The 23396-nt window shown below is 47.5% G+C and overlaps 1 protein-coding gene across 4 annotated transcripts in view; it reads right to left on the bottom strand.

The window, feature by feature from the left end:
* Positions 1 to 631: 631 nt before the first annotated feature.
* Positions 632 to 23396, bottom strand: part of LOC129832700 (polycomb protein suz12-A-like) — a 32049-nt gene continuing 9284 nt past the window's right edge. Inside the window, exons 6-17 of one of the 4 annotated variants that reach the window (XR_008755998.1) lie at positions 22244 to 22329; positions 21818 to 22061; positions 21175 to 21274; positions 19873 to 19978; positions 17787 to 17970; positions 15463 to 15554; positions 12932 to 13075; positions 12588 to 12745; positions 9960 to 10158; positions 9330 to 9409; positions 4053 to 6218; positions 632 to 4000 (exon numbers count right to left, since the gene is read on the bottom strand). Coding sequence is in view for 1 of the 4 variants with exons in the window: in XM_055896716.1 (XP_055752691.1) it covers positions 5810 to 6218; positions 9330 to 9409; positions 9960 to 10158; positions 12588 to 12745; positions 12932 to 13075; positions 15463 to 15554; positions 17787 to 17970; positions 19873 to 19978; positions 21175 to 21274; positions 21818 to 22061; positions 22244 to 22329 (1802 nt within the window). In the remaining 3 variants the exon portion in view is untranslated. Of the gene's footprint in view, positions 6219 to 9329; positions 9410 to 9959; positions 10159 to 12587; positions 12746 to 12931; positions 13076 to 15462; positions 15555 to 17786; positions 17971 to 19872; positions 19979 to 21174; positions 21275 to 21817; positions 22062 to 22243; positions 22330 to 23396 lie in introns of all 4 variants that reach the window. The other 3 variants (XR_008756001.1, XR_008756000.1, XM_055896716.1) reach the window with 3 other exon arrangements.

Genomic DNA, 23396 nt, shown 5'->3' with positions numbered 1-23396 from the left:
CAGTGTTAGAACCGTATCCATGACATAGTTACAGTAACCAGCAGTGTTAGAACCGTATCCATGAGATAGTTACAGTAACGTGATCAGCAGTGTTAGAACCGTATCCATGAGATAGTTACAGTAACCAGTAGTGTTAGAACCGTATCCATGAGATAGTTACAGTAACCAGTAGTGTTAGAACCGTATCCATGAGATAGTTACAGTAACCAGTAGTGTTAGAACCGTATCCATGACATAGTTACAGTAACGTGATCAGCAGTGTTAGAACCGTATCCATGAGATAGTTACAGTAACCAGTAGTGTTAGAACCGTATCCATGAGATAGTTACAGTAACCAGTAGTGTTAGAACCGTATCCATGAGATAGTTACAGTAACGTGATCAGCAGTGTTAGAACCGTATCCATGAGATAGTTACAGTAACCAGTAGTGTTAGAACCGTATCCATGAGATAGTTACAGTAACCAGTAGTGTTAGAACCGTATCCATGAGATAGTTACAGTAACGTGACCAGTAGTGTTAGAACCGTATCCATGAGATAGTTACAGTAACGTGACCAGTAGTGTTAGAACCGTAACGTGACCAGCAGTGTTAGAACCGTATCCATTCAATTAAAACCATATGAGACGTTAATGGTAATAGTACAAAACATCTTTATTCTTTTAAATAGAAAACATTTTCTATGACTCCTTTATTACTAAATTCCCAACGTCCAGCTGGTTTTAGGATGTTGGTGCACAGTCCTGTTTTTCTTATCTGGGTTCGCCAGAGCAAAATGTTGCTCTTTTTCCCCTGAAGTGACGTATACACAAACCTGGGTCATGTTCATTGAGGCGCACTGTAGCAAAACATTTTGCAACAGAAGACAAGTTTTATTGTATTAGTACAGATAGTACCTCCAACTTCCTCGTTTGAGTGCTTTCTAACGTTTTGTGCCAAATGAACATGACCCTAGTCAACATACTGCACACAGGTACAGAACGTAGGAACAGCTTCCTTTGTTTGGGTCCTGATTGATTGCAATTCACGTTGACACCTGCAAAGATCCACCCTATCACTGGAGAAGCAAAGGATCCATCTGAAATGACACCCTATTTCCGATATAGTGCACTCCTGTTGACCAGGGCCCACACTCCTGTTGACCAGGGCCCACACTCCTGTTGACCAGGGCCCACACTCCTGTTGACCAGGGCCCACACTCCTGTTGACCAGGGCCCACACTCCTGTTGACCAGGGCCCACACTCCTGTTGACCAGGGACCACACTCCTGTTGACCAGGGACCACACTCCTGTTGACCAGGGACCACACTCCTGTTGACCAGGGACCACACTCCTGTTGACCAGGGACCACACTCCTGTTGACCAGGGACCACACTCCTGTTGACCAGGGACCACACTCCTGTTGACCAGGGACCACACTCCTGTTGACCAGGGACCACACTCCTGTTGACCAGGGACCACACTCCTGTTGACCAGGGCCCATACCAGTGGAGGCTGCGGAGGGGAGGACGGCTCATAATGGCTGGAACGGAGCCAATAGAATGGTATCAAACACATGGAAATCCCGTGTTTGATACCATTCCGCTCCAGCCATTACCACGAGCCCGTCCTCCCCAATTAAAGGTGCCACCAACCTCCTGTGGTCCATACTACTTTTGACCAGGGCCCTATGGTACACTATATATAGGAAATAATATGATATTTAGGACAGTTTCACAGGTGAGGAAAATAGAAAATCTGCAGCAGATCCAAACTCCCTTTGGTCAGGAAACTCAACATTTTACTCCCCCACTGTAATACTTACTATAGTTTATGTCTCGCAAGTCAACACGTCACCTTTCTGAAGACGTCAACACTGACCTTGCCAAATTAGTCCAACATAGTAAGAGTACGTCCCAAATGGCACCCTATTCCCTAAGTAGTGCACTACCCTATGGACCCTGGTCAAAAGTAGTGTACTATATAGGGAGCCATTCGGGGTGCTGCAAGGTTTCAGCTTGATGATGAATGTGCTCATACAGTGTAACTGAACCGTGACCTAATGACCTGACAACCTCAAAAAGGTTACAGATGACTGTGATCAGCGCTCGCTGAGGGCCTGAATCATCTGTCTAGTAGCACCAGTGGATCCTGACTGACTGGTAACCAGACCTGGGTTCAAATACTTTATCTGTGCTTGATTGAGCTTGCCTGGCTTAAAATGGACCAAAAGAATTGTCCCAAAACTGCAACTCCCCTCCCATCTAGCACTCCAGGCAGGCTAGAGCAAACGTTAAAGACTCCAAATAGTATTTAAACAGAGGTCTGATAGCAATACACATTTAGTTTAGGATTGTGGGTAAAGTGATCTTTCTACCCTGAGCCAGACACCTTCTAATCCAACAACCCTGTTTCCAAGAGCTGGACTTCAGACCAGCGTACCGTCCTCAAGTTTAGCCTCAAAATGGCCACCATAGTAATAAACATATAACAATCAAATGTTCAAATTCAGAATGCATCATCATACAACCAACCATTCCCCTTGTAAAAAAAACAACAACAATACATTTCAGCAGAGTCTGTCCGTCATCAGGGTTGTATTCATTAGTGCACACTGTAGCAAAACGTTTAGCAAAAGAAAACAAAAACAAGCGTTTATATTGTTCAGGTAGTCCATCCCAAGTCTTTTCGGTTCGTCTCTATACTGAACTATATATATTTTTTAACGAGTTTGTCCCAAAGCAAATATCCCAAATGGCACCCTATTCCCTATCTAGTGCACAGACACCCACGTCTGTCTCAAACAGGCACCTGAGACAAGACGGTTGCTAAAGTAGGATGGACACACTACTGATGAACCAGTGAGGATGGACACACTACTGATGGTATCCTATTCCATACATCAGTGGTTCTCAAACTGTGGGGCGCACCCCCCTAGCGGGACCTCAGTCCAGCTTTCAACTTGCTCTTGAAAGTTGTAATAGAATGAACAAGGTGACGTGTAGAAACTGGTTGTTGCATCATCACTTCCTCTTTGTCATGTCAGCCATTGCATTTCTTAGAGATATTTAGAACTTGTCAGAAATGTCCAGATCAACTAGCCCATGTCAGCGAATGCTTTTTTTAATGCTTTTTTAGCCCGTAGATATTCATTTTTTTGTCACATGAATACACATTAGACGTGTCAATGTATAGAATTGCAAGGAAATAAGCTTTAAATCTGCAACATTTTAGGGGTGTGAACAGTTTGTGTCATTAACAGTGCTTGTGCCCATAGAAATGGATGTTCCCCAATGCTGGAAGAGGGGCCTGAGTGAAACAGTTTGGGAACCACTGATCTATATAGAGCCCTATGGGCCTCGGACGAAAGTACTAAGTAAGCCTTGTAACAGCCAGAACGGCCCAGAGGGCAGGAGCCCACCTCCTGCTTCTGTAGTGAGGCAGCTTGATGTACAAGTACACCTCCTGGACAGAATGCTAGTCTACAGCAGACAGCTTGATGTACAAGTACACCCCCTGGACAGAATGCTAGTCTACAGCAGACAGCTTGATGTACAAGTACACCTCCTGGACAGAACGCTAGTCTACAGCAGACAGCTTGATGTACAAGTACACCTCCTGGACAGAATGCTAGTCTATAGCAGACAGCTTGATGTACAAGTACACCCCCTGGACAGAATGCTAGTCTATAGCAGACAGCTTGATGTACAAGTACACCCCCTGGACAGAATGCTAGTCTACAGCAGACAGCTTGATGTACAAGTACACCTCCTGGACAGAACGCTAGTCTATAGCAGACAGCTTGATGTACAAGTACACCCCCTGGACAGAATGCTAGTCTACAGCAGACAGCTTGATGTACAAGTACACCCCCTGGACAGAATGCTAGTCTACAGCAGACAGCTTGATGTACAAGTACACCTCCTGGACAGAACGCTTGTCTACAGCAGACAGCTTGATGTACAAGTACACCCCCTGGACAGAATGCTAGTCTACAGCAGACAGCTTGATGTACAAGTACACCTCCTGGACAGAATGCTAGTCTATAGCAGACAGCTTGATGTACATAGTAAACCTCCTGGACAGAATGCTAGTCTATGGCAGACAGCTTGATGTACAAGTACACCTCCTGGACAGAATGCTAGTCTACAGCAGACAGCTTGGTGTACAAGTACACCTCCTGGACAGAATGCTAGTCTACAGCAGACAGCTTGATGTACAAGTACACCTCCTGGACATAATGCTAGTCTACAGCAGACAGCTTGATGTACAAGTACACCTCTTGGACAGAATGCTAGTCTACAGCAGACAGCTTGATGTACAAGTACACGCCCTGGACAGAATGCTAGTCTATAGCAGACAGCTTGATGTACAAGTACACCTCCTGGACAGAATGCTAGTCTACAGCAGACAGCTTGATGTACACCCCCTGGACAGAATGCTAGTCTATAGCAGACAGCTTGATGTACAAGTACACCTCCTGGACAGAATGCTAGTCTATAGCAGACAGCTTGATGTACAAGTACACCTCCTGGACAGAATGCTAGTCTACAGCAGACAGCTTGATGTACACGTACACCTCCTGGACAGAATGCTAGTCTATAGCAGACAGCTTGATGTACAAGTACACCTCCTGGACAGAATGCTAGTCTACAGCAGACAGCTTGATGTACAAGTACACCCCCTGGACAGAATGCTAGTCTATAGCAGACAGCTTGATGTACAAGTACACCCCCTGGACAGAATGCTAGTCTATAGCAGACAGCTTGATGTACAAGTACACCTCCTGGACAGAATGCTAGTCTATAGCAGACAGCTTGATGTACAAGTACACCCCCTGGACAGAATGCTAGTCTATAGCAGACAGCTTGATGTACAAGTACACCCCCTGGACAGAATGCTAGTCTATAGCAGACAGCTTGATGTACAAGTACACCCCCTGGACAGAATGCTAGTCTATAGCAGACAGCTTGATGTACAAGTACACCCCCTGGACAGAATGCTAGTCTATAGCAGACAGCTTGATGTACAAGTACACCTCCTGGACAGAATGCTAGTCTATAGCAGACAGCTTGATGTACAAGTACACCCCCTGGACAGAATGCTAGTCTATAGCAGACAGCTTGATGTACAAGTACACCCCCTGGACAGAATGCTAGTCTATAGCAGACAGCTTGATGTACAAGTACACCCCCTGGACAGAATGCTAGTCTATAGCAGACAGCTTGATGTACAAGTACACCTCCTGGACAGAATGCTAGTCTACAGCAGACAGCTTGATGTACACCCCCTGGACAGAATGCTAGTCTACAGCAGACAGCTTGATGTACAAGTACACCTCCTGGACAGAATGCTAGTCTACAGCAGACAGCTTGATAAACACCCCCTGGACAGAATGCTAGCCTACAGCAGGGCCTGATGAAAAGTAGTGCACACTAGTATAACGGAATATGGTGCCAGTTGGGACTCAGACTAAGTTATTGCTGAAGTGATGTGTTTACACAACTCATGGTCACTGTAACATTAGTCTAATGACAACAAGCTAGACTGAATAACCAGACATAGGAAAACACTAGATGAAGGTTTCCCTGCTATAACCAGTGGGACAATGTGTGTGTGTGTGTGTATTTGTGTGTGTCCAAATTGACTGAATGATTCTGGCCCACCACCTCTATACAGTAAACCCAACACCCCAGTGCTTGTTTGGAATGATGTCATCATGAGTCTCTCTTATTCCCTCCAATCACCACCAACACCCTCTTCCACAGCCAATCACCGGGCATCATTTTAGATACTTATCCCTCCTCCAGGAGAGGGCCGGAGGAGGGTACTTCAGAACTTATGCCTCTTGCTCGGCCTGGATGTTTCCACAGCAACAGAACTACCAGTTTCATCACCATCGCCGTTTCCATTCGTGCGGCCATTACCATGGTTACTCTTACCATCCGTGTGGTCATCATTACATGTGGCATAGTCGGGTTGCAGCTCAGACGGAGACTCCAGCGCTGTCACCCACTCCTCTCCTCCATCCCCCTCTCCTCCTTCCTGCCGCTGGGTCTGCTGGATGTGTCGGAGGCGTGTCATGGCCTGGTTGATGGTTGTCGTGGTAACCAGTTTAAAGTCATGCATGCTGACCAGGTGTAACAGGAAGTTCCTACAGAGGTTCTTCCTGGCAATGTACACACCGCAACCTTCCACAAACGCCAGACAGGCTCCGTTCATCTGGTTATCTGCTATGTAGCTGAGGGGGGAGAGAGAGTGGGGGGAGAGAGAGAGAGGAGGGGAGAGAGAGAGATGGGGGGGCAGAGAGGGGGGGGGGATTAGAGTAGGGACATCAAACTGTCAGCCTGCGCCACACACACTATGGAGCCTCTAGTCTAGACCGCCTAGTTAATACTAATTAATTTGGGGCGGCAGGTAGCCTAGTGGTTAGAGCGTTGGGCCTGAACTTCACAGGGATGAACTTGATGCTCCTTTGCAATAAATATCGAGGGTCTTATTCTGGTGACATGATGATCGATGCTTAGCTGTCATTTGACCCCCCCAAAAAGAAATCTCTCTCTTATCCATAATAATCTCATCATGTAGGCTTAGCCCACACCGTATCTGCCAGCTGTTGGCTTGAGGGCACGGGCCAAGACCAGAGGGCACATTCACTATATAAGGCAACATGTTACTGACAAAACCATCAGCTGAAAATGCATTAGAATTTTTTTTATTCGCTACATGGGAATTTAACCGCAAGTTATTTTTATGTTCACTACATCATTACACACAGCCTTTTATCCCCCAACAAGTCAATATGATGGAAACATCTCTGGTGGGAAAATGTGTTTTCCACTGACACACAGCAACGTCTTATGAAGCTCTAGAGAACGACACACGGCAACGTCTTATGAAGCTCTAGAGAACGACACACGGCAACGTCTTATGAAGCTTCAGAGAACGACACACAGCAACGTCTTATGAAGCTTCAGTGAACGACACACGGCAACGTCTTATGAAGCTTCAGTGAACGACACACGGCAACGTCTTATGAAGCTTCAGAGAACGACACACAGCAACGTCTAATGAAGCTTTAGAGAACGACACACAGCAACGTCTTATGAAGCTTTAGAGAACGACACACAGCAACGTCTTATGAAGCTCTAGAGAACGACACACAGCAACGTCTTATGAAGCTTTAGAGAACGACACACAGCAACGTCTTATGAAGCTCTAGAGAACGACACACACCAACGTCTTATGAAGCTTTAGAGAACGACACACAGCAACGTCTTATGAAGCTCTAGAGAACGACACACAGCAACGTCTTATGAAGCTTTAGAGAATGACACACAGCAACGTCATATGAAGCTTTAGAGAACGACACACAGCAACGTCTTATGAAGCTTTAGAGAACGACACACAGCAACGTCTTATGAAGCTTCAAAGAACGACACAGAGCAACGTCTTATGAAGCTTTAGAGAACGACACACAGTAACGTCTTATGAAGCTTTAGAGAACGACACACAGCAACGTCTTATGAAGCTTTAGAGAACGACACACAGCAACGTCTTATGATGCTTCAGAGAACGACACACGGCAACGTCTTATGATGCTTCAGAGAACGACACACGGCAACGTCTTATGAAGCTTTAGAGAACGACACACGGCAACGTCTTATGAAGCTCTAGAGAACGACACACAGCAACGTCTTATGAAGCTCTAGAGAACGACACACAGCAACGTCTTATGAAGCTCTAGAGAACGACACACGGCAACGTCTTATGAAGCTCTAGAGAACGACACACAGCAACGTCTTATGAAGCTCTAGAGAACGACACACAGCAACGTCTTATGAAGCTTCAGAGAACGACACACGGCAACGTCTTATGAAGCTCTAGAGAACGACACACGGCAACGTCTTATGAAGCTTCAGAGAACGAGACACGGCAACGTCTTATGATGCTTCAGAGAACGACACACAGCAACGTCTTATGATGCTTCAGAGAACGACACACAGCAACGTCTTATGAAGCTTTAGAGAACGACACCGACACCGACACACAGCAACGTCTTATGAAGCTTTAGAGAACGACACACAGTAACGTCTTATGAAGCTTCAGAGAACGACACACAGCAACGTCTTATGAAGCTTCAGAGAACGACACACAGCAACGTCTTATGATGCTTCAGAGAACGACACACAGCAACGTCTTATGATGCTTCAGAGAACGACACACAGCAACGTCTTATGATGCTTCAGAGAACGACACACAGCAACGTCTTATGATGCTTCAGAGAACGACACACAGCAACGTCTTATGATGCTTCAGAGAACGACACACAGCAACGTCTTATGAAGCTTCAAAGAACGACACAGAGCAACGTCTTATGAAGCTTTAGAGAACGACACACAGTAACGTCTTATGAAGCTTTAGAGAACGACACACAGCAACGTCTTATGAAGCTTTAGAGAACGACACACAGCAACGTCTTATGATGCTTCAGAGAACGACACACGGCAACGTCTTATGATGCTTCAGAGAACGACACACGGCAACGTCTTATGAAGCTTTAGAGAACGACACACGGCAACGTCTTATGAAGCTCTAGAGAACGACACACAGCAACGTCTTATGAAGCTCTAGAGAACGACACACAGCAACGTCTTATGAAGCTCTAGAGAACGACACACGGCAACGTCTTATGAAGCTCTAGAGAACGACACACAGCAACGTCTTATGAAGCTCTAGAGAACGACACACAGCAACGTCTTATGAAGCTTCAGAGAACGACACACGGCAACGTCTTATGAAGCTCTAGAGAACGACACACGGCAACGTCTTATGAAGCTTCAGAGAACGAGACACGGCAACGTCTTATGATGCTTCAGAGAACGACACACAGCAACGTCTTATGATGCTTCAGAGAACGACACACAGCAACGTCTTATGAAGCTTTAGAGAACGACACCGACACCGACACACAGCAACGTCTTATGAAGCTTTAGAGAACGACACACAGTAACGTCTTATGAAGCTTCAGAGAACGACACACAGCAACGTCTTATGAAGCTTCAGAGAACGACACACAGCAACGTCTTATGATGCTTCAGAGAACGACACACAGCAACGTCTTATGATGCTTCAGAGAACGACACACAGCAACGTCTTATGATGCTTCAGAGAACGACACACAGCAACGTCTTATGATGCTTCAGAGAACGACACACAGCAACGTCTTATGATGCTTCAGAGAACGACACACAGCAACGTCTTATGATGCTTCAGAGAACGACACACAGCAACGTCTTATGAAGCTTTAAACAAAGGCTGTATAACGAGGCCTTTAATGTGGGGTACGTACCCATACTTCATAACGTGAAGGTTCCATAGCTTCATCACCTCCTTCTCGCCATCGTTCACGTCTGTAAACTCCTGGATTTGCTGTAGACAGAACAACAGTCAGAGTGGATCCAGAGTGAAGTTGGAGACTCCAAACCCAATGTCAGTGTGGCTCTGTAAAACCTACAGTCTGTAATGGTAGACCTGGGTTTGTATGGGTCTCACCGTGTGCGGGTAGCTACCCGCCCAGTGTGTCTCACCGTGTGCGGGTAGCTACCCGCCCAGTGTGTCTCACCGTGTGCGGGTAGCTACCCGCCCAGTGTGTCTCACCGTGTGCGGGTAGCTACCCGCCCAGTGTGTCTCACCGTGTGCGGGTAGCTACCCGCCCAGTGTGTCTCACCGTGTGCGGGTAGCTACCCGCCCAGTGTGTCTCACCGTGTGCGGGTAGCTACCCGCCCAGTGTGTCTCACCGTGTGCGGGTAGCTACCCGCCCAGTGTGTCTCACCGTGTGCGGGTAGCTACCCGCCCAGTGTGTCTCACCGTGTGCGGTAGCTACCCGCCCAGTGTGTCTCACCGTGTGCGGTAGCTACCCGCCCAGTGTATCTCACCGTGTGTGGTATCTACCTGCCCAGTGTGTGTTTGCGTCTCTCACCATGATGGTCCTCTCTCGGAGCCAGAAGGGGTCCGTCTCATCCTCACTGTCGTGATCTATCTCCTGGGGAGTTTTGGGGGTACAGCTGTCTGAGCGGAAGTAGAGGCGGTTGTGACCAGGGATGATTCTCTGCTGGTCTCCCTCTTCTCCATCAGCCTCCAGGAACTCACACAGACTGGGGGGGAGAAGACGCTTAGGTCTGGGGGAGGAGAGGGGGGGGGTTAGTAAGTGACTGTCAATTGTATCTGCATACACCGTTGTGCATACATACATGCTTTAGCCTACAGGAGGAGATGGGTAGGGGGAATTAGAGAGAGGGGTAAAGATCCAACAGGAAGGAGAACAGAAAAGAGGGGTAGAGAGAAAGAGAGAGAGGTAAAGATCCTACAGGAAGGAGAACAGAGGAGAGGGAAAGAGAGAGAGGGAAAGATCCTACAGGAAGGAGAACAGAGGAGAGGGAAAGAGAGAGAGGGAAAGATCCTACAGGAAGGAGAACAGAGGAGAGGGAAAGATCCTACAGGAAGGAGAACAGAGGAGAGGGAAAGATCCTACAGGAAGGAGAACAGAGGAGAGGGAAAGATCCTACAGGAAGGAGAACAGAGGAGAGGGAAAGATCCTACAGGAAGGAGAACAGAGGAGAGGGAAAGATCCTACAGGAAGGAGAACAGAGGAGAGGGAAAGATCCTACAGGAAGGAGAACAGAGGAGAGGGAAAGATCCTACAGGAAGGAGAACAGAGGAGAGGGAAAGATCCTACAGGAAGGAGAACAGAGGAGAGGGAAAGATCCTACAGGAAGGAGAACAGAGGAGAGGGAAAGATCCTACAGGAAGGAGAACAGAGGAGAGGGAAAGATCCTACAGGAAGGAGAACAGAGGAGAGGGAAAGATCCTACAGGAAGGAGAACAGAGGAGAGGGAAAGATTCTACAGGAAGGAGAACAGAGGAGAGGGAAAGAGAGAGGGCAAGATCCTACAGGAAGGAGAACAGAAAAGAGGGTTAGAGAGAAAGAGAGAGAGGTAAAGATCCTACAGGAAGGAGAACAGAAAAGAGGGTTAGAGAGAAAGAGAGAGAGGTAGCGATCCTACAGGAAGGAGAACAGAGGAGAGGGAAAGAGAGAGAAGTAAAGATCCTACAGGAAGGAGAACAGAGGAGAGGGAAAGATCCTACAGGAAGGAGAACAGAGGAGAGGGAAAGATCCTACAGGAAGGAGAACAGAGGAGAGGGAAAGATTCTACAGGAAGGAGAACAGAGGAGAGGGAAAGAGAGAGGGCAAGATCCTACAGGAAGGAGAACAGAAAAGAGGGTTAGAGAGAAAGAGAGAGAGGTAAAGATCCTACAGGAAGGAGAACAGAAAAGAGGGTTAGAGAGAAAGAGAGAGAGGTAGCGATCCTACAGGAAGGAGAACAGAGGAGAGGGAAAGAGAGAGAAGTAAAGATCCTACAGGAAGGAGAACAGAGGAGAGGGAAAGAGAGTTAAGATGGATGTTCAAAGCAGCACTTATTTATCAATGCCAGAAACACATATAGCAGTAACTTAGAGAACCCCAAGAAAACACTCCCAAATTACAAACTCTAAAATCAATTATAATATTATGTTGTTCTGAAAGTTGGGTTTGAGATTCTCTCCAAATCAGCTCTAACTCTGGAAAAAAATCTTACAGCGGCCCGTGGTCAGCATCACACCGTGAAGAAAAAAAAAGAAAAAGGTTGTGACACCGAGGTGGAAGAATTGGTCCCACACTGCTAACCTTATGCCTAACATTGACCTTCAATTTTAAAAAAGCACATTTTTGATTTCAGGAATGTATAGGATAAAGACAATTTTTCACTTTGTGTCTGTGGTACACTATATACACAGCAGTATGTGGACACCCCTTCAAATGAGTGGCTTGGTCTATTTCAGCCACACCCTTTGCTTGATTTTATACACCTGTCAGCAAACAGCCATGCAATCTCCATAGACAAACATTGGCAGTAGAATGGCCTTACTGAAGAGCTCAGTGACTTTCAATGTGGCACCGTCATAGGATGCCACCTTTCCAACAAGTCAGTCAGTTCATCAAATATTTGCCCTGGTCAACTGTAAGTACAGTTATTGTGAAGTGGAAGTGTCTAGGAGCAACAATGGCTCAGCTGTGAAGTGGTAGGCCACACAAGCTCACAGAAAGGGACCGGCGGGGGCTGAAACGTGTAGGGTGTAAAAATCGTCTGCCCTCGGTTGCAAAACTCACTACCGAGTTCCAAACTGCCTCTGGAAGCAACGTCAGCACAAGAACTGCTCGTCGGGAGCTTCATAATGGGTTCGGACTAGACCCCTTAGTTCAAGGGAAGGGAAATCTTAACGCTACAGGATACAATGACATTCTAGACGATTCTGTGCTTCCAACTTTGTGGCAACAGTTTGGGGAAGGCCCTTTCCTGTTTCAGCATGACAATGTCCCCGTACACAAAGCGAGGTCCACACAGAAATGATTTGTCAAGATCGATGTGGAAGAACTTGACTGGCCTGCACAGAGCCCAGACCTCTGTGTGTGTGTGTGTGTGTGTGTGTGTGTGTGTGTGTGTGTGTGTGTGTGTGTGTGTGTGTGAGTGTGAGTGTGAGAGAGACCCAGACGTGTGTACCCAGTTACCTGCAGACGAGGATGTGTGTGACAGGGGATCTCTTGACGGGTCCGTTCCTGCTGAAGGCGAAGCCGGGCTGACTGTGAACATCCTGAGGATTCCCAGCGTACGCCCCGTCGTAACGCTCATTAATAGACACGTCTATCCTCGCTCCTTTAGGGTGGGGCTGGGGAGGAGGTCATAGAACACGTCAATCACAACGGACCTGTTTAATAACTAGCCCTTATTCAGCCCCCAATATGTACAGCTCCTGACATTACACCCCCCCCCCACACACACACACACACAATATGTACAGCTCCTGACATTACCCCCCTCTCTCTCTCTTCCCCTCGCTCTGTCTCGCTCTCACCACGTAGTTGAAGATGAATCTGCTGTGGGCCAGTTTGAGGTGTTTGAGGAGACTGTAGAGTCTCCTACAGTTCAGAGTGCACCAGGGACAGTGGAGGTCATCTCTAGCCTCGGTCTGCTGCTGTGTGTTGTGGTTATACAGGAACTAGAGAGAGGAGGAGGGAGAGAGAAGGATATAGACTATGTAATCCCACAGAAAAGGTCAGCCAGTCTGACCATAGAGTAGGAGCCAGTAGAAACGAAGACACTCCCCATCATAGACAGACAAGTCTTAAATACACTGTACCAAATGGGACCCTATTGTCTATATAGTGAGCTATGGGCCCTGGTCAAATGAAGGGCACTATATAGGGAACAGGATGCGGACCTGTTATAAAGGGCCAAGTCTCTAATAACCCCAAGTCAGACCTGTTATAAAGGCCCAGGTCTCTAATACCATCCACCCCCCAGTCAGACGTGTTATAAAGGACCATGTCTCTAATACCATCCACCCCCCAGTCAGACCTGTTATAAAGGACCATGTCTCTAATATCATCCACCCCCCAGTCAGACCTGTTATAAAGGGCCAGGTCTCTAATACCATCCACCCCCCAGTCAGACCTGTTATAAAGGACCAGGTCTCTAATACCATCCACCCCCCCAGTCAGACCTGTTATAAAGGCCCAGGTCTCTAATACCATCCACCCCCCCAGTCAGACCTGTTATAAAGGGCCAGGTCTCTAATACCATCCACCCCCCCAGTCAGACCTGTTATAAAGGGCCAGGTCTCTAATAACCTCCACCCCCCAGTCAGACCTGTTATAAAGGACCAGGTCTCTAATACCATCCACCCCCCCAGTCAGACCTGTTGTAAAGGACCAGGTCTCTAATAACCCCCAGTCAGACCTGTTATAAAGGGCCAGGTCTCTAATACCATCCACCCCCCAGTCAGACCTGTTATAAAGGGCCAGGTCTCTAATACCATCCACCCCCCCAGTCAGACCTGTTATAAAGGGCCAGGTCTCTAATAACCCCCAGTCAGACCGGTTATAAAGGACCAGGTCTCTAATACCATCCACCCCCCCAGTCAGACCTGTTATAAAGGGCCAGGTCTCTAATAACCCCCAGTCAGACCTGTTATAAAGGGCCAGGTCTCTAATAACCCCCAGTCAGACCTGTTATAAAGGGCCAGGTCTCTAATACCATCCACCCCCCAGTCAGACCTGTTATAAAGGACCAGGTCTCTAATACCACCCACCTCCCCAGTCAGACCTGTTATAAAGGGCCAGGTCTCTAATAACCCCCAGTTAGACCTGTTATAAAAGGACCAGGTCTCTAATACCATCCACCCCCCAGTCAGACCTGTTATAAAGGGCCAGGTCTCTAATAACCCCCAGTCAGACCTGTTATAAAAGGACCAGGTCTCTAATACCATCCACCCCCCAGTCAGACCTGTTATAAAGGGCCAGGTCTCTAATAACCCCCAGTCAGACCTGTTATAAAAGGACCAGGTCTCTAATACCATCCACCCCCCCAGTCAGACCTGTTATAAAGGGCCAGGTCTCTAATAACCCCCAGTCAGACCTGTTATAAAAGGACCAGGTCTCTAATACCATCCACCCCCCAGTCAGACCTGTTATAAAGGGCCAGGTCTCTAATAACCCCCAGTCAGACCTGTTATAAAAGGACCAGGTCTCTAATACCATCCACCCCCCAGTCAGACCTGTTATAAAGGGCCAGGTCTCTAATAACCCCCAGTCAGACCTGTTATAAAAGGACCAGGTCTCTAATACCATCCACCCCCCCAGTCAGACCTGTTATAAAGGGCCAGGTCTCTAATAACCCCCAGTCAGACCTGTTATAAAAGGACCAGGTCTCTAATACCATCCACCCCCCAGTCAGACCTGTTATAAAGGGCCAGGTCTCTAATAACCCCCAGTCAGACCTGTTATAAAAGGACCAGGTCTCTAATACCATCCACCCCCCCAGTCAGACCTGTTATAAAGGGCCAGGTCTCTAATAACCCCCAGTCAGACCTGTTATAAAAGGACCAGGTCTCTAATACCATCCACCCCCCAGTCAGACCTGTTATAAAGGGCCAGGTCTCTAATAACCCCCAGTCAGACCTGTTATAAAAGGACCAGGTCTCTAATACCATCCACCCCCCCAGTCAGACCTGTTATAAAGGACCAGGTCTCTAATACCATCCACCCCCCAGTCAGACCTGTTATAAAGGGCCAGGTCTCTAATAACCCCCAGTTAGACCTGTTATAAAGGGCCAGGTCTCTAATAACCCCCAGTCAGACCTGTTATAAAGGACCAGGTCTCTAATACCATCCACCCCCCAGTCAGACCTGTTATAAAGGGCCAGGTCTCTAATAACCCCCAGTTAGACCTGTTATAAAAGGACCAGGTCTCTAATACCATCCACCCCCCAGTCAGACACATAACAAGAGAACAAAAGACAAGCACAACACAACTGTGATTCAGACATTGATTGCACAATGCAATCTGCACTGAAGTCAACAATACAAGTGTGTTTCTCCCTCTCACCTGGTAGAAAATGCGTAGATTGTCACTTGGTTCCTCAAGTGTGTGTTCTCGTCTCATCTGAAATTCTGTACTGCTAAAGGAGTCTTTCACAGCTACAGAGAGAGGGAGGAAACGTGGTCCATGTTTAAAGGGATACTTTAACGTGTACCATGTTTAAAGGGATTCTTTAACGTGTACCATGTTTAAAGGGATTCTTTAACGTGTACCATGTTTAAAGGGATTCTTTAACGTGTACCATGTTTAAAGGGATACTTTAACGTGTACCATGTTTAAAGGGATCCTTTAACGTGTACCATGTTTAAAGGGATCCTTTAACGTGTACCATGTTTAAAGGGATCCTTTAACGTGTACCATGTTTAAAGGGATCCTTTAACGTGTACCATGTTTAAAGGGATCCTTTAACGTGTACCATGTTTAAAGGGATCCTTTAACGTGTACCATGTTTAAAGGGATCCTTTAACGTGTACCATGTTTAAAGGGATCCTTTAACGTGTACCATGTTTAAAGGGATCCTTTAACGTGTACCATGTTTAAAGGGATCCTTTAACGTGTACCATGTTTAAAGGGATCCTTTAACTTGTACCATGTTTAAAGGGATTCTTTAACGTGCACCATGTTTAAAGGGATACTTTAACGTGCACCATGTTTAAAGGGATACTTTAACGTGCACCATGTTTAAAGGGATCCTTTAACGTGTACCATGTTTAAAGGGATCCTTTAACGTGTACCATGTTTAAAGGGATCCTTTAACGTGTACCATGTTTAAAGGGATCCTTTAACGTGTTCCATGTTTTTTTAAATTTAATTCAAAAAAAATAAAATTATCCCACTTTCTCCCCAATTTTCGTGGTATCCAATCGCTAGTAATTACTACCTTGTCTCATCGCTACAACTCCCGTACGGGCTCGGGAGAGACGAAGGTCGAAAGCCATGCGTCCTCCGAAGCACAACCCAACCAGCCGTACTGCTTCTTAACACAGCGCGCCTCCAACCCGGAAGCCAGCCGCACCAATGTGTCGGAGGAAACACTGTGTACCTGGCCCCCTTGGTTGGCGCGCACTGCGCCCGGCCCGCCACAGGAGTCGCTGGAGCGCGATGAGACAAGGATATCCCTACCGGCCAAACCCTCCCTACACCGGACGACGCTATGCCAATTGTGCGTCGCCCCACGGACCTCCCGGTCGCGGCCGTCTGCGACAGAGCCTGGGCGCGAACCCAGAGACTCTGGTGGCGCAGTTAGCACTGCGATGCAGTGCCCTAGACCACTGCGCCACCCGGGAGGCCCTAAAGTGTACCATGTTTAAAGGGATGCTTTAACGTGTACCATGTTTAAAGGGATTCTTTAACGTGCACCATGTTTAAAGGGATTCTTTAACGTGCACCATGTTTAAAGGGATTCTTTAACGTGTACCATGTTTAAAGGGATTCTTTAACGTGTACCATGTTTAAAGGGATTCTTTAACGTGCACCGTGTTTAAAGGGATTCTTTAACGTGTTCCATGTTTAAAGCGATTCTTTAACGTGTACCGTGTTTAAAGGGATACTTTAACGTGTTCCATGTTTAAAGGGATACTTTAACGTGTCCCATGTTTAAAGGGATTCTTTAACGTGTACCATGTTTAAAGGGATATGTGTACCATGTTTAAAGGGATTCTTTAACGTGTACCATGTTTAAAGGGATACTTTAACGTGTACCATGTTTAAAGGGATTCTTTAACGTGTACCATGTTTAAAGGGATTCTTTAACGTGTACCATGTTTAAAGGGATTCTTTAACGTGTACCATGTTTAAAGGGATTCTTTAACGTATACCATGTTTAAAGGGATACTTTAACGTATACCATGTTTAAAGGGATACTTTAATGTGTTCCATGTTTAAAGGGATTCTTTAACGTGTACCATGTTTAAAGGGATTCTTTAACGTGTACCATGTTTAAAGGGATACTTTAACGTATACCATGTTTAAAGGGATACTTCAGGATTTTGGTAATGAGGCCCTTTGTCTACTTCCCCAGAAATCAGATGAACTCGTGGATACTACTTTTATTTCTCGGTGTCCAGTATGAAGGATGTTGCTAACAATCACTGGCGCAATTGCTAACTAATGTTCGCTAGCAGATACCACAGACTTCCAATCATTGTGCTAACGCTAGTTAGCATTGGCTCACAAAACTACCTCTATGCTGGACGCAAAAACATAAAAATGATATTCATTTAAACATGGTATATGTTAAAGTATCCCTTTAAGTTGACACCATTCAGTGAGCTTCTACAGAAAACAACAGTCTGTCTGTGTGCGCGTGCGTCGTCCGGGCCGTGTCTCACCTACGGTCTGAGTGGGTCTGAGGGAGCAGGGCCTAGGGTCGGAGGTCAGGCTGCTAGCGTCAGCGTTCCGCGTGGCAAGGGGTTTGGCCACAGGGGCCGTCGACCTATCACTGGGCTCGCCTGTCCAACGCAGTGTGAACTGGAGAGTAGGACCCTTGGAGAACGTCTCAAACGGAGGGAGGAGCTACAGAAAGTGGGGGAGGGAGAGAGAGACAAAGACACGAGTAAAGGGAAGTGCTGACCTCTTCCTGTCTGTTCAGAGAGAGGAGGAATTACACACTAGTGTACAAAACTTCTGTACTTTTTTTATACAATCATTTTTATTTTTGGTACTTCTGCCAAATGGGTCTCACGGATCAAATCTGTTTATCAACGCAGTCGATGTCCCCCACGGAGTGCACCGTGCCTGCCCCACTTAGCCTGTACTGGGAGCCTGGGCTGCATCATGTTAGCTCTCCACTTAGCCTGTACTGGGAGTCTGGCCTGCATCATGTTAGCTCTCCACTCAGCCTGTACTGGGAGTCTGGGCTGCATCATGTTAGCTCTCCACGTAGCCGGTACTGGGAGTCTGGACTGCATCATGTTATCTCTCCACTTAGCCTGTACTGAGAGTCTGGACTGCATCATGTTAGCTCTCCACTCAGCCTGTACTGGGAGTCTGGGCTGCATCATGTTAGCTCTCCACTCAGCCTGTACTGGGAGTCTGGGCTGCATCATGTTAGCTCTCCACGTAGCCGGTACTGGGAGTCTAGGCTGCATCATGTTAGCTCTCCACGTAGCCTGTACTGGGAGTCTGGACTGCATCATGTTATCTCTCCACTTAGCCTGTACAGGGAGTCTGGGCTGCATCATGTTAGATCTCCACTCAGCCTGTACTGAGAGTCTGGGCTGCATCATGTTAGCTCTCCACTCAGCCTGTACTGGGAGTCTAGGCTGCATCATGTTAGCTCTCCACTCAGCCTGTACTGGGAGTCTGGGCTGCATCATGTTAGCTCTCCACTCAGCCTGTACTGGGAGTCTGGGCAGCATCATGTTAGCTCTCCACTCAGCCTGTACTGGGAGTCTGGGCTGCATCATGTTAGCTCTCCACTCAGCCTGCACTGGGAGTCTGGGCTGCATCATGTTAGCTCTCCACTCAGCCTGCACTGGGAGTCTGGGCTGCATCATGTTAGCTCTCCACTCAGCCTGCACTGGGAGTCTGGGCTGCATCATGTTAGCTCTCCACTCAGCCTGCACTGGGAGTCTGGGCTGCATCATGTTAGCTCTCCACTCAGCCTGCACTGGGAGTCTGGGCTGCATCATGTTAGCTCTCCACTTAGCCTGCACTGGGAGTCTGGGCTGCATCATGTTAGCTCCCCACTTAGCCTGTACTGGGAGTCTGGGCAGCATCATGTTAGCTCCCCACTTAGCCTGTACTGGGAGTCTGGGCTGCATCATGTTAGATCTCCACTTAGCCTGCACAGAAGATACCGGTAGCTTCCAGCTTTGTAGGCTAACTTTCCATGTTAGCTGACAGCTAAAGCTATCATTCCACTACCACTAGTGGGTCATACGCAGGACCTATTTGAAATGTGAATTCACATCATTTTATGATTCATCATTTAAAATATTTGTTAAAAGATGGCTATTTAAACGTATTTACATTTGTCACATTCCTATTTTAAAATGTAATGATATTGAACTTCTAAGATGCCTCACTATTGAACAGAGCAGTAGCTGAGTTAATTGTCTGGATCAAGAGGCATTCTGGGACTTTGGTTAATATACCTTTTATTTATTTACATTTTTTAACTAGGCAAGTCAGTTAATAAGAATAAATTCTTATTTACAATGACGGCCTACCAAAAGGCAAAAGGCCTCCTGCGGGGACGGGGGCTGGGAATAAAAATAAATTAAATAAAAATATAGGACAAAACACACATCACGACAAGAGAGACAACACAACACTACATAAAGAGAGACCAAAGACAACAATATAGCAAGGCAGCAACACATGACAACACTGGTATCGTTTTGGTATTGAGTAACGTGATACTAAACCTGGTACCGAAGTCCAAACTCTGGTCTGGTGACAACACACACGCACCTTTCCATCCAGGTTGGTTTCCCAGGTGGCTCTCTTCTTGTTGACCGGACAGTCCACCATCTGCTGCATAGACACCTCATACTCTCCATCTAACAACTGCAGACGCCTATATACACACACACACACACACACACACACATTAACAGCAACAGATACAGCCCATCCAACAACTGCAGACGCCTACACACACACACACACACACACATACATTAACAGCAACGGATATAGCCCATCCAACAACTGCAGACGCCTACACACACACACACACACACACACACACACACACACACACACACACATACATTAACAGCAACGGATACAGCCCGTCCAACAACTGCAGACGCCTGAAAGGAGGAAGGGACATTGGCCATCTTCCAGAGCTTCAAAACGGTGATGCAGAGTGAGTCGGTTTTTGTGAAGGTGATTTCTTCACCGCAGTTGTTGTGGAACACGCCCCACAGTCCGCCAGAGACGCGGAACGAGCCCCACAGTCCGCCAGAGACGCGGAACGAGCCCCACAGTCCGCCAGAGACGCGGAACGAGCCCCACAGTCCGCCAGAGACGCGGAACGAGCCCCACAGTCCGCCAGAGACGCGGAACGAGCCCCACAGTCCGCCAGAGACGCGGAACGAGCCCCACAGTCCGCCAGAGACGCGGAACGAGCCCCACAGTCCGCCAGAGACGCGGAACGAGCCCCACAGTCCGCCAGAGACGCGGAACGAGCCCCACAGTCCGCCAGAGACGCGGAACGAGCCCCACAGTCCGCCAGAGACGCGGAACGAGCCCCACAGTCCGCCAGAGACGCGGAACGAGCCCCACAGTCCGCCAGAGACGCGGAACGAGCCCCACAGTCCGCCAGAGACGCGGAACGAGCCCCACAGTCCGCCAGAGACGCGGAACGAGCCCCACAGTCCTCCAGAGACGCGGAACGCGCCCCACAGTCCGCCAGAGACGCGGAACGAGCCCCACAGTCCGCCAGAGACGCGGAACGAGCCCCACAGTCCGCCAGAGACGCGGAACGAGCCCCACAGTCCGCCAGAGACGCGGAACACGCCCCACAGTCCGCCAGAGACGCGGAACGAGCCCCACAGTCCGCCAGAGACGCGGAACGAGCCCCACAGTCCGCCAGAGACGCGGAACGAGCCCCACAGTCCGCCAGAGACGTGTGCAGCGTATGAGAGGGAGAATGAGAAAGAGACAGAGTGTGTGTGACAGAATGAAAGACAAATAACAAAAGAACACAACCCTGTGTGTGTGTGTGTGTGTGTGTGTGTGTGTGTGTGTGTGTGTGTGTGTGTGTACCTGTTCTTATCAAACACAGTCATCTGAGCTACGAACGTTGTTTCTCCCACTTCTTCTTGTCTGACGGTGGAGCTTCTCTTCTTCCTGTTACACACATCCTCTGTACCAATACAAGACTGGGGTTAACACACACACATCCTCTGTACCAATACAAGACTGGGGTTTACACACACATCCTCTGTACCAATACAACACACACACACACACACATCCTCTGTACCAATACAAGACTGGGGTTAACACACACACACATCCTCTGTACCAATACAAGACTGGGGTTAACACACACACACCCTCTGTACCAATACAAGACTGGGGTTAACACACACACACATCCTCTGTACCAATACAAGACTGGGGTTAACACACACACACATCCTCTGTACCAATACAAGGCTGGGGTTCACACACACACACACACACATCCTCTGTACCAATACAAGACTGGGGTTAACACACACACACATCCTCTGAACCAATACAAGACTGGGGTTAACACACACATCCTCTGAACCAATACAAGACTGGGGTTAACACACACACACCCATCCAGTAATGTCTGAAACACAAAGACTGGAGTTCCCCCCCACCAGCCATCTACCCTACTGACATGTAGTGTGACTAACTCCAGCACTAAGCCTACCTATATTCTCATTGGTCTGTCCATTGACCAGTCCGTTGTGCTGCGTCCTGCCTGGTCCAGACACTCGGAACAACAGGGAGTAGGACTTGACCGTGTGGCCGTTGCTGGCATCAAACTCACTACTGGACACCACCAGAGAAGGACAGGAGCCTGGCTTGGGCTGACTGCTGGAAGTGCTGCTGTCTGGGTTCAGAGGCACCTGCTTCTTCCCTGTAGGAACCTGCTTCACTGGACAGCTCACATCCTGGAGGTGGGAGAGAAACGGGGGAGTGGAAATGTGTACGGGAGAGTGGGAAGAAAAGAGAGAAAAGAGAGGATGAGAGAGAGGGATAAAATGAGATAAGGTGTGAGCGCCAGCACACACACACACACACACGTTTACATATTTGTCATTTAGCAGATGCTCTCACACTCTCTCCCTCTTACCTTTCTCTTCTTGTGACAGACTTTAACCAGCAGCACCTCTAGCGAAACAGAGGTCTGCTCATTCTCTGAGGCTACTGATGACTTCTCTGTAGATGGAATAAGACAGTAACCATCAGGATTAGAGGGAATAAGAAGACAGTAACCGTCAGGATTAGAGTGGAATAAGAAGACAGTAACCGCCCGGATTAGAGTGGAATAAGAAGACAGTAACCGCCCGGATTAGAGTGGAATAAGAAGACAGTAACCATCAGGATTAGAGGGAATAAGAAGACAGTAACCGTCAGGATTAGAGGGAATAAGAAGACAGTAACCGTCAGGATCAGAGGGAATAAGAAGACAGTAACCGTCAGGATTAGAGGGAATAAGAAGACAGTAACCGTCCGGATTAGAGTGGAATAAGAAGACAGTAACCATCAGGATTAGAGGAGAATAAGAAGACAGTAACCGTCAGGATTAGAGGAGAATAAGAAGACAGTAACCGTCAGGATTAGAGGGAATAAGAAGACAGTAACCGTCAGGATTAGAGTGGAATAAAAAGACAGTAACCGTCAGGATTAGAGGGGAATAAGAAGACAGTAACCGTCAGGATTAGAGTGGAATAAGAAGACAGTAACTGTCAGGATTAGAGGGAATAAGAAGACAGTAACCGTCAGGATTAGAGGGAATAAGAAGACAGTAACCGTCAGGATTAGAGGGAATAAGAAGACAGTAACCGTCAGGATTAGAGGGAATAAGAAGACAGTAACCGTCAGGATTAGAGGGAATAAGAAGACAGTAACCGTCAGGATTAGAGGAGAATAAGAAGACAGTAACCGTCAGGATTAGAGGGAATAAGAAGACAGTAACCGTCAGGATTAGAGGAGAATAAGAAGACAGTAACCGTCAGGATTAGAGGGAATAAGAAGACAGTAACCGTCAGGATTAGAGTGGAATAAGAAGACAGTAACCGTCAGGATTAGAGGGAATAAGAAGACAGTAACCGTCAGGATTAGAGGAGAATAAGAAGACAGTAACCGTCAGGATTAGAGGGAATAAGAAGACAGTAACCATCAGGATTTAAACTAATAACGTGCATTTGATATCTGATTAAATTGATATTTGCCATCGTCCCTGCAAACAAGTTAAACACTTACCAACTATCATCCCTACAAAC

This window comes from Salvelinus fontinalis, chromosome 2 (genome assembly GCF_029448725.1).
Source record: "Salvelinus fontinalis isolate EN_2023a chromosome 2, ASM2944872v1, whole genome shotgun sequence".
Classification (NCBI taxonomy): domain Eukaryota; kingdom Metazoa; phylum Chordata; class Actinopteri; order Salmoniformes; family Salmonidae; genus Salvelinus; species Salvelinus fontinalis.
This window is presented reverse-complemented; position numbering and strand designations above follow the sequence as displayed.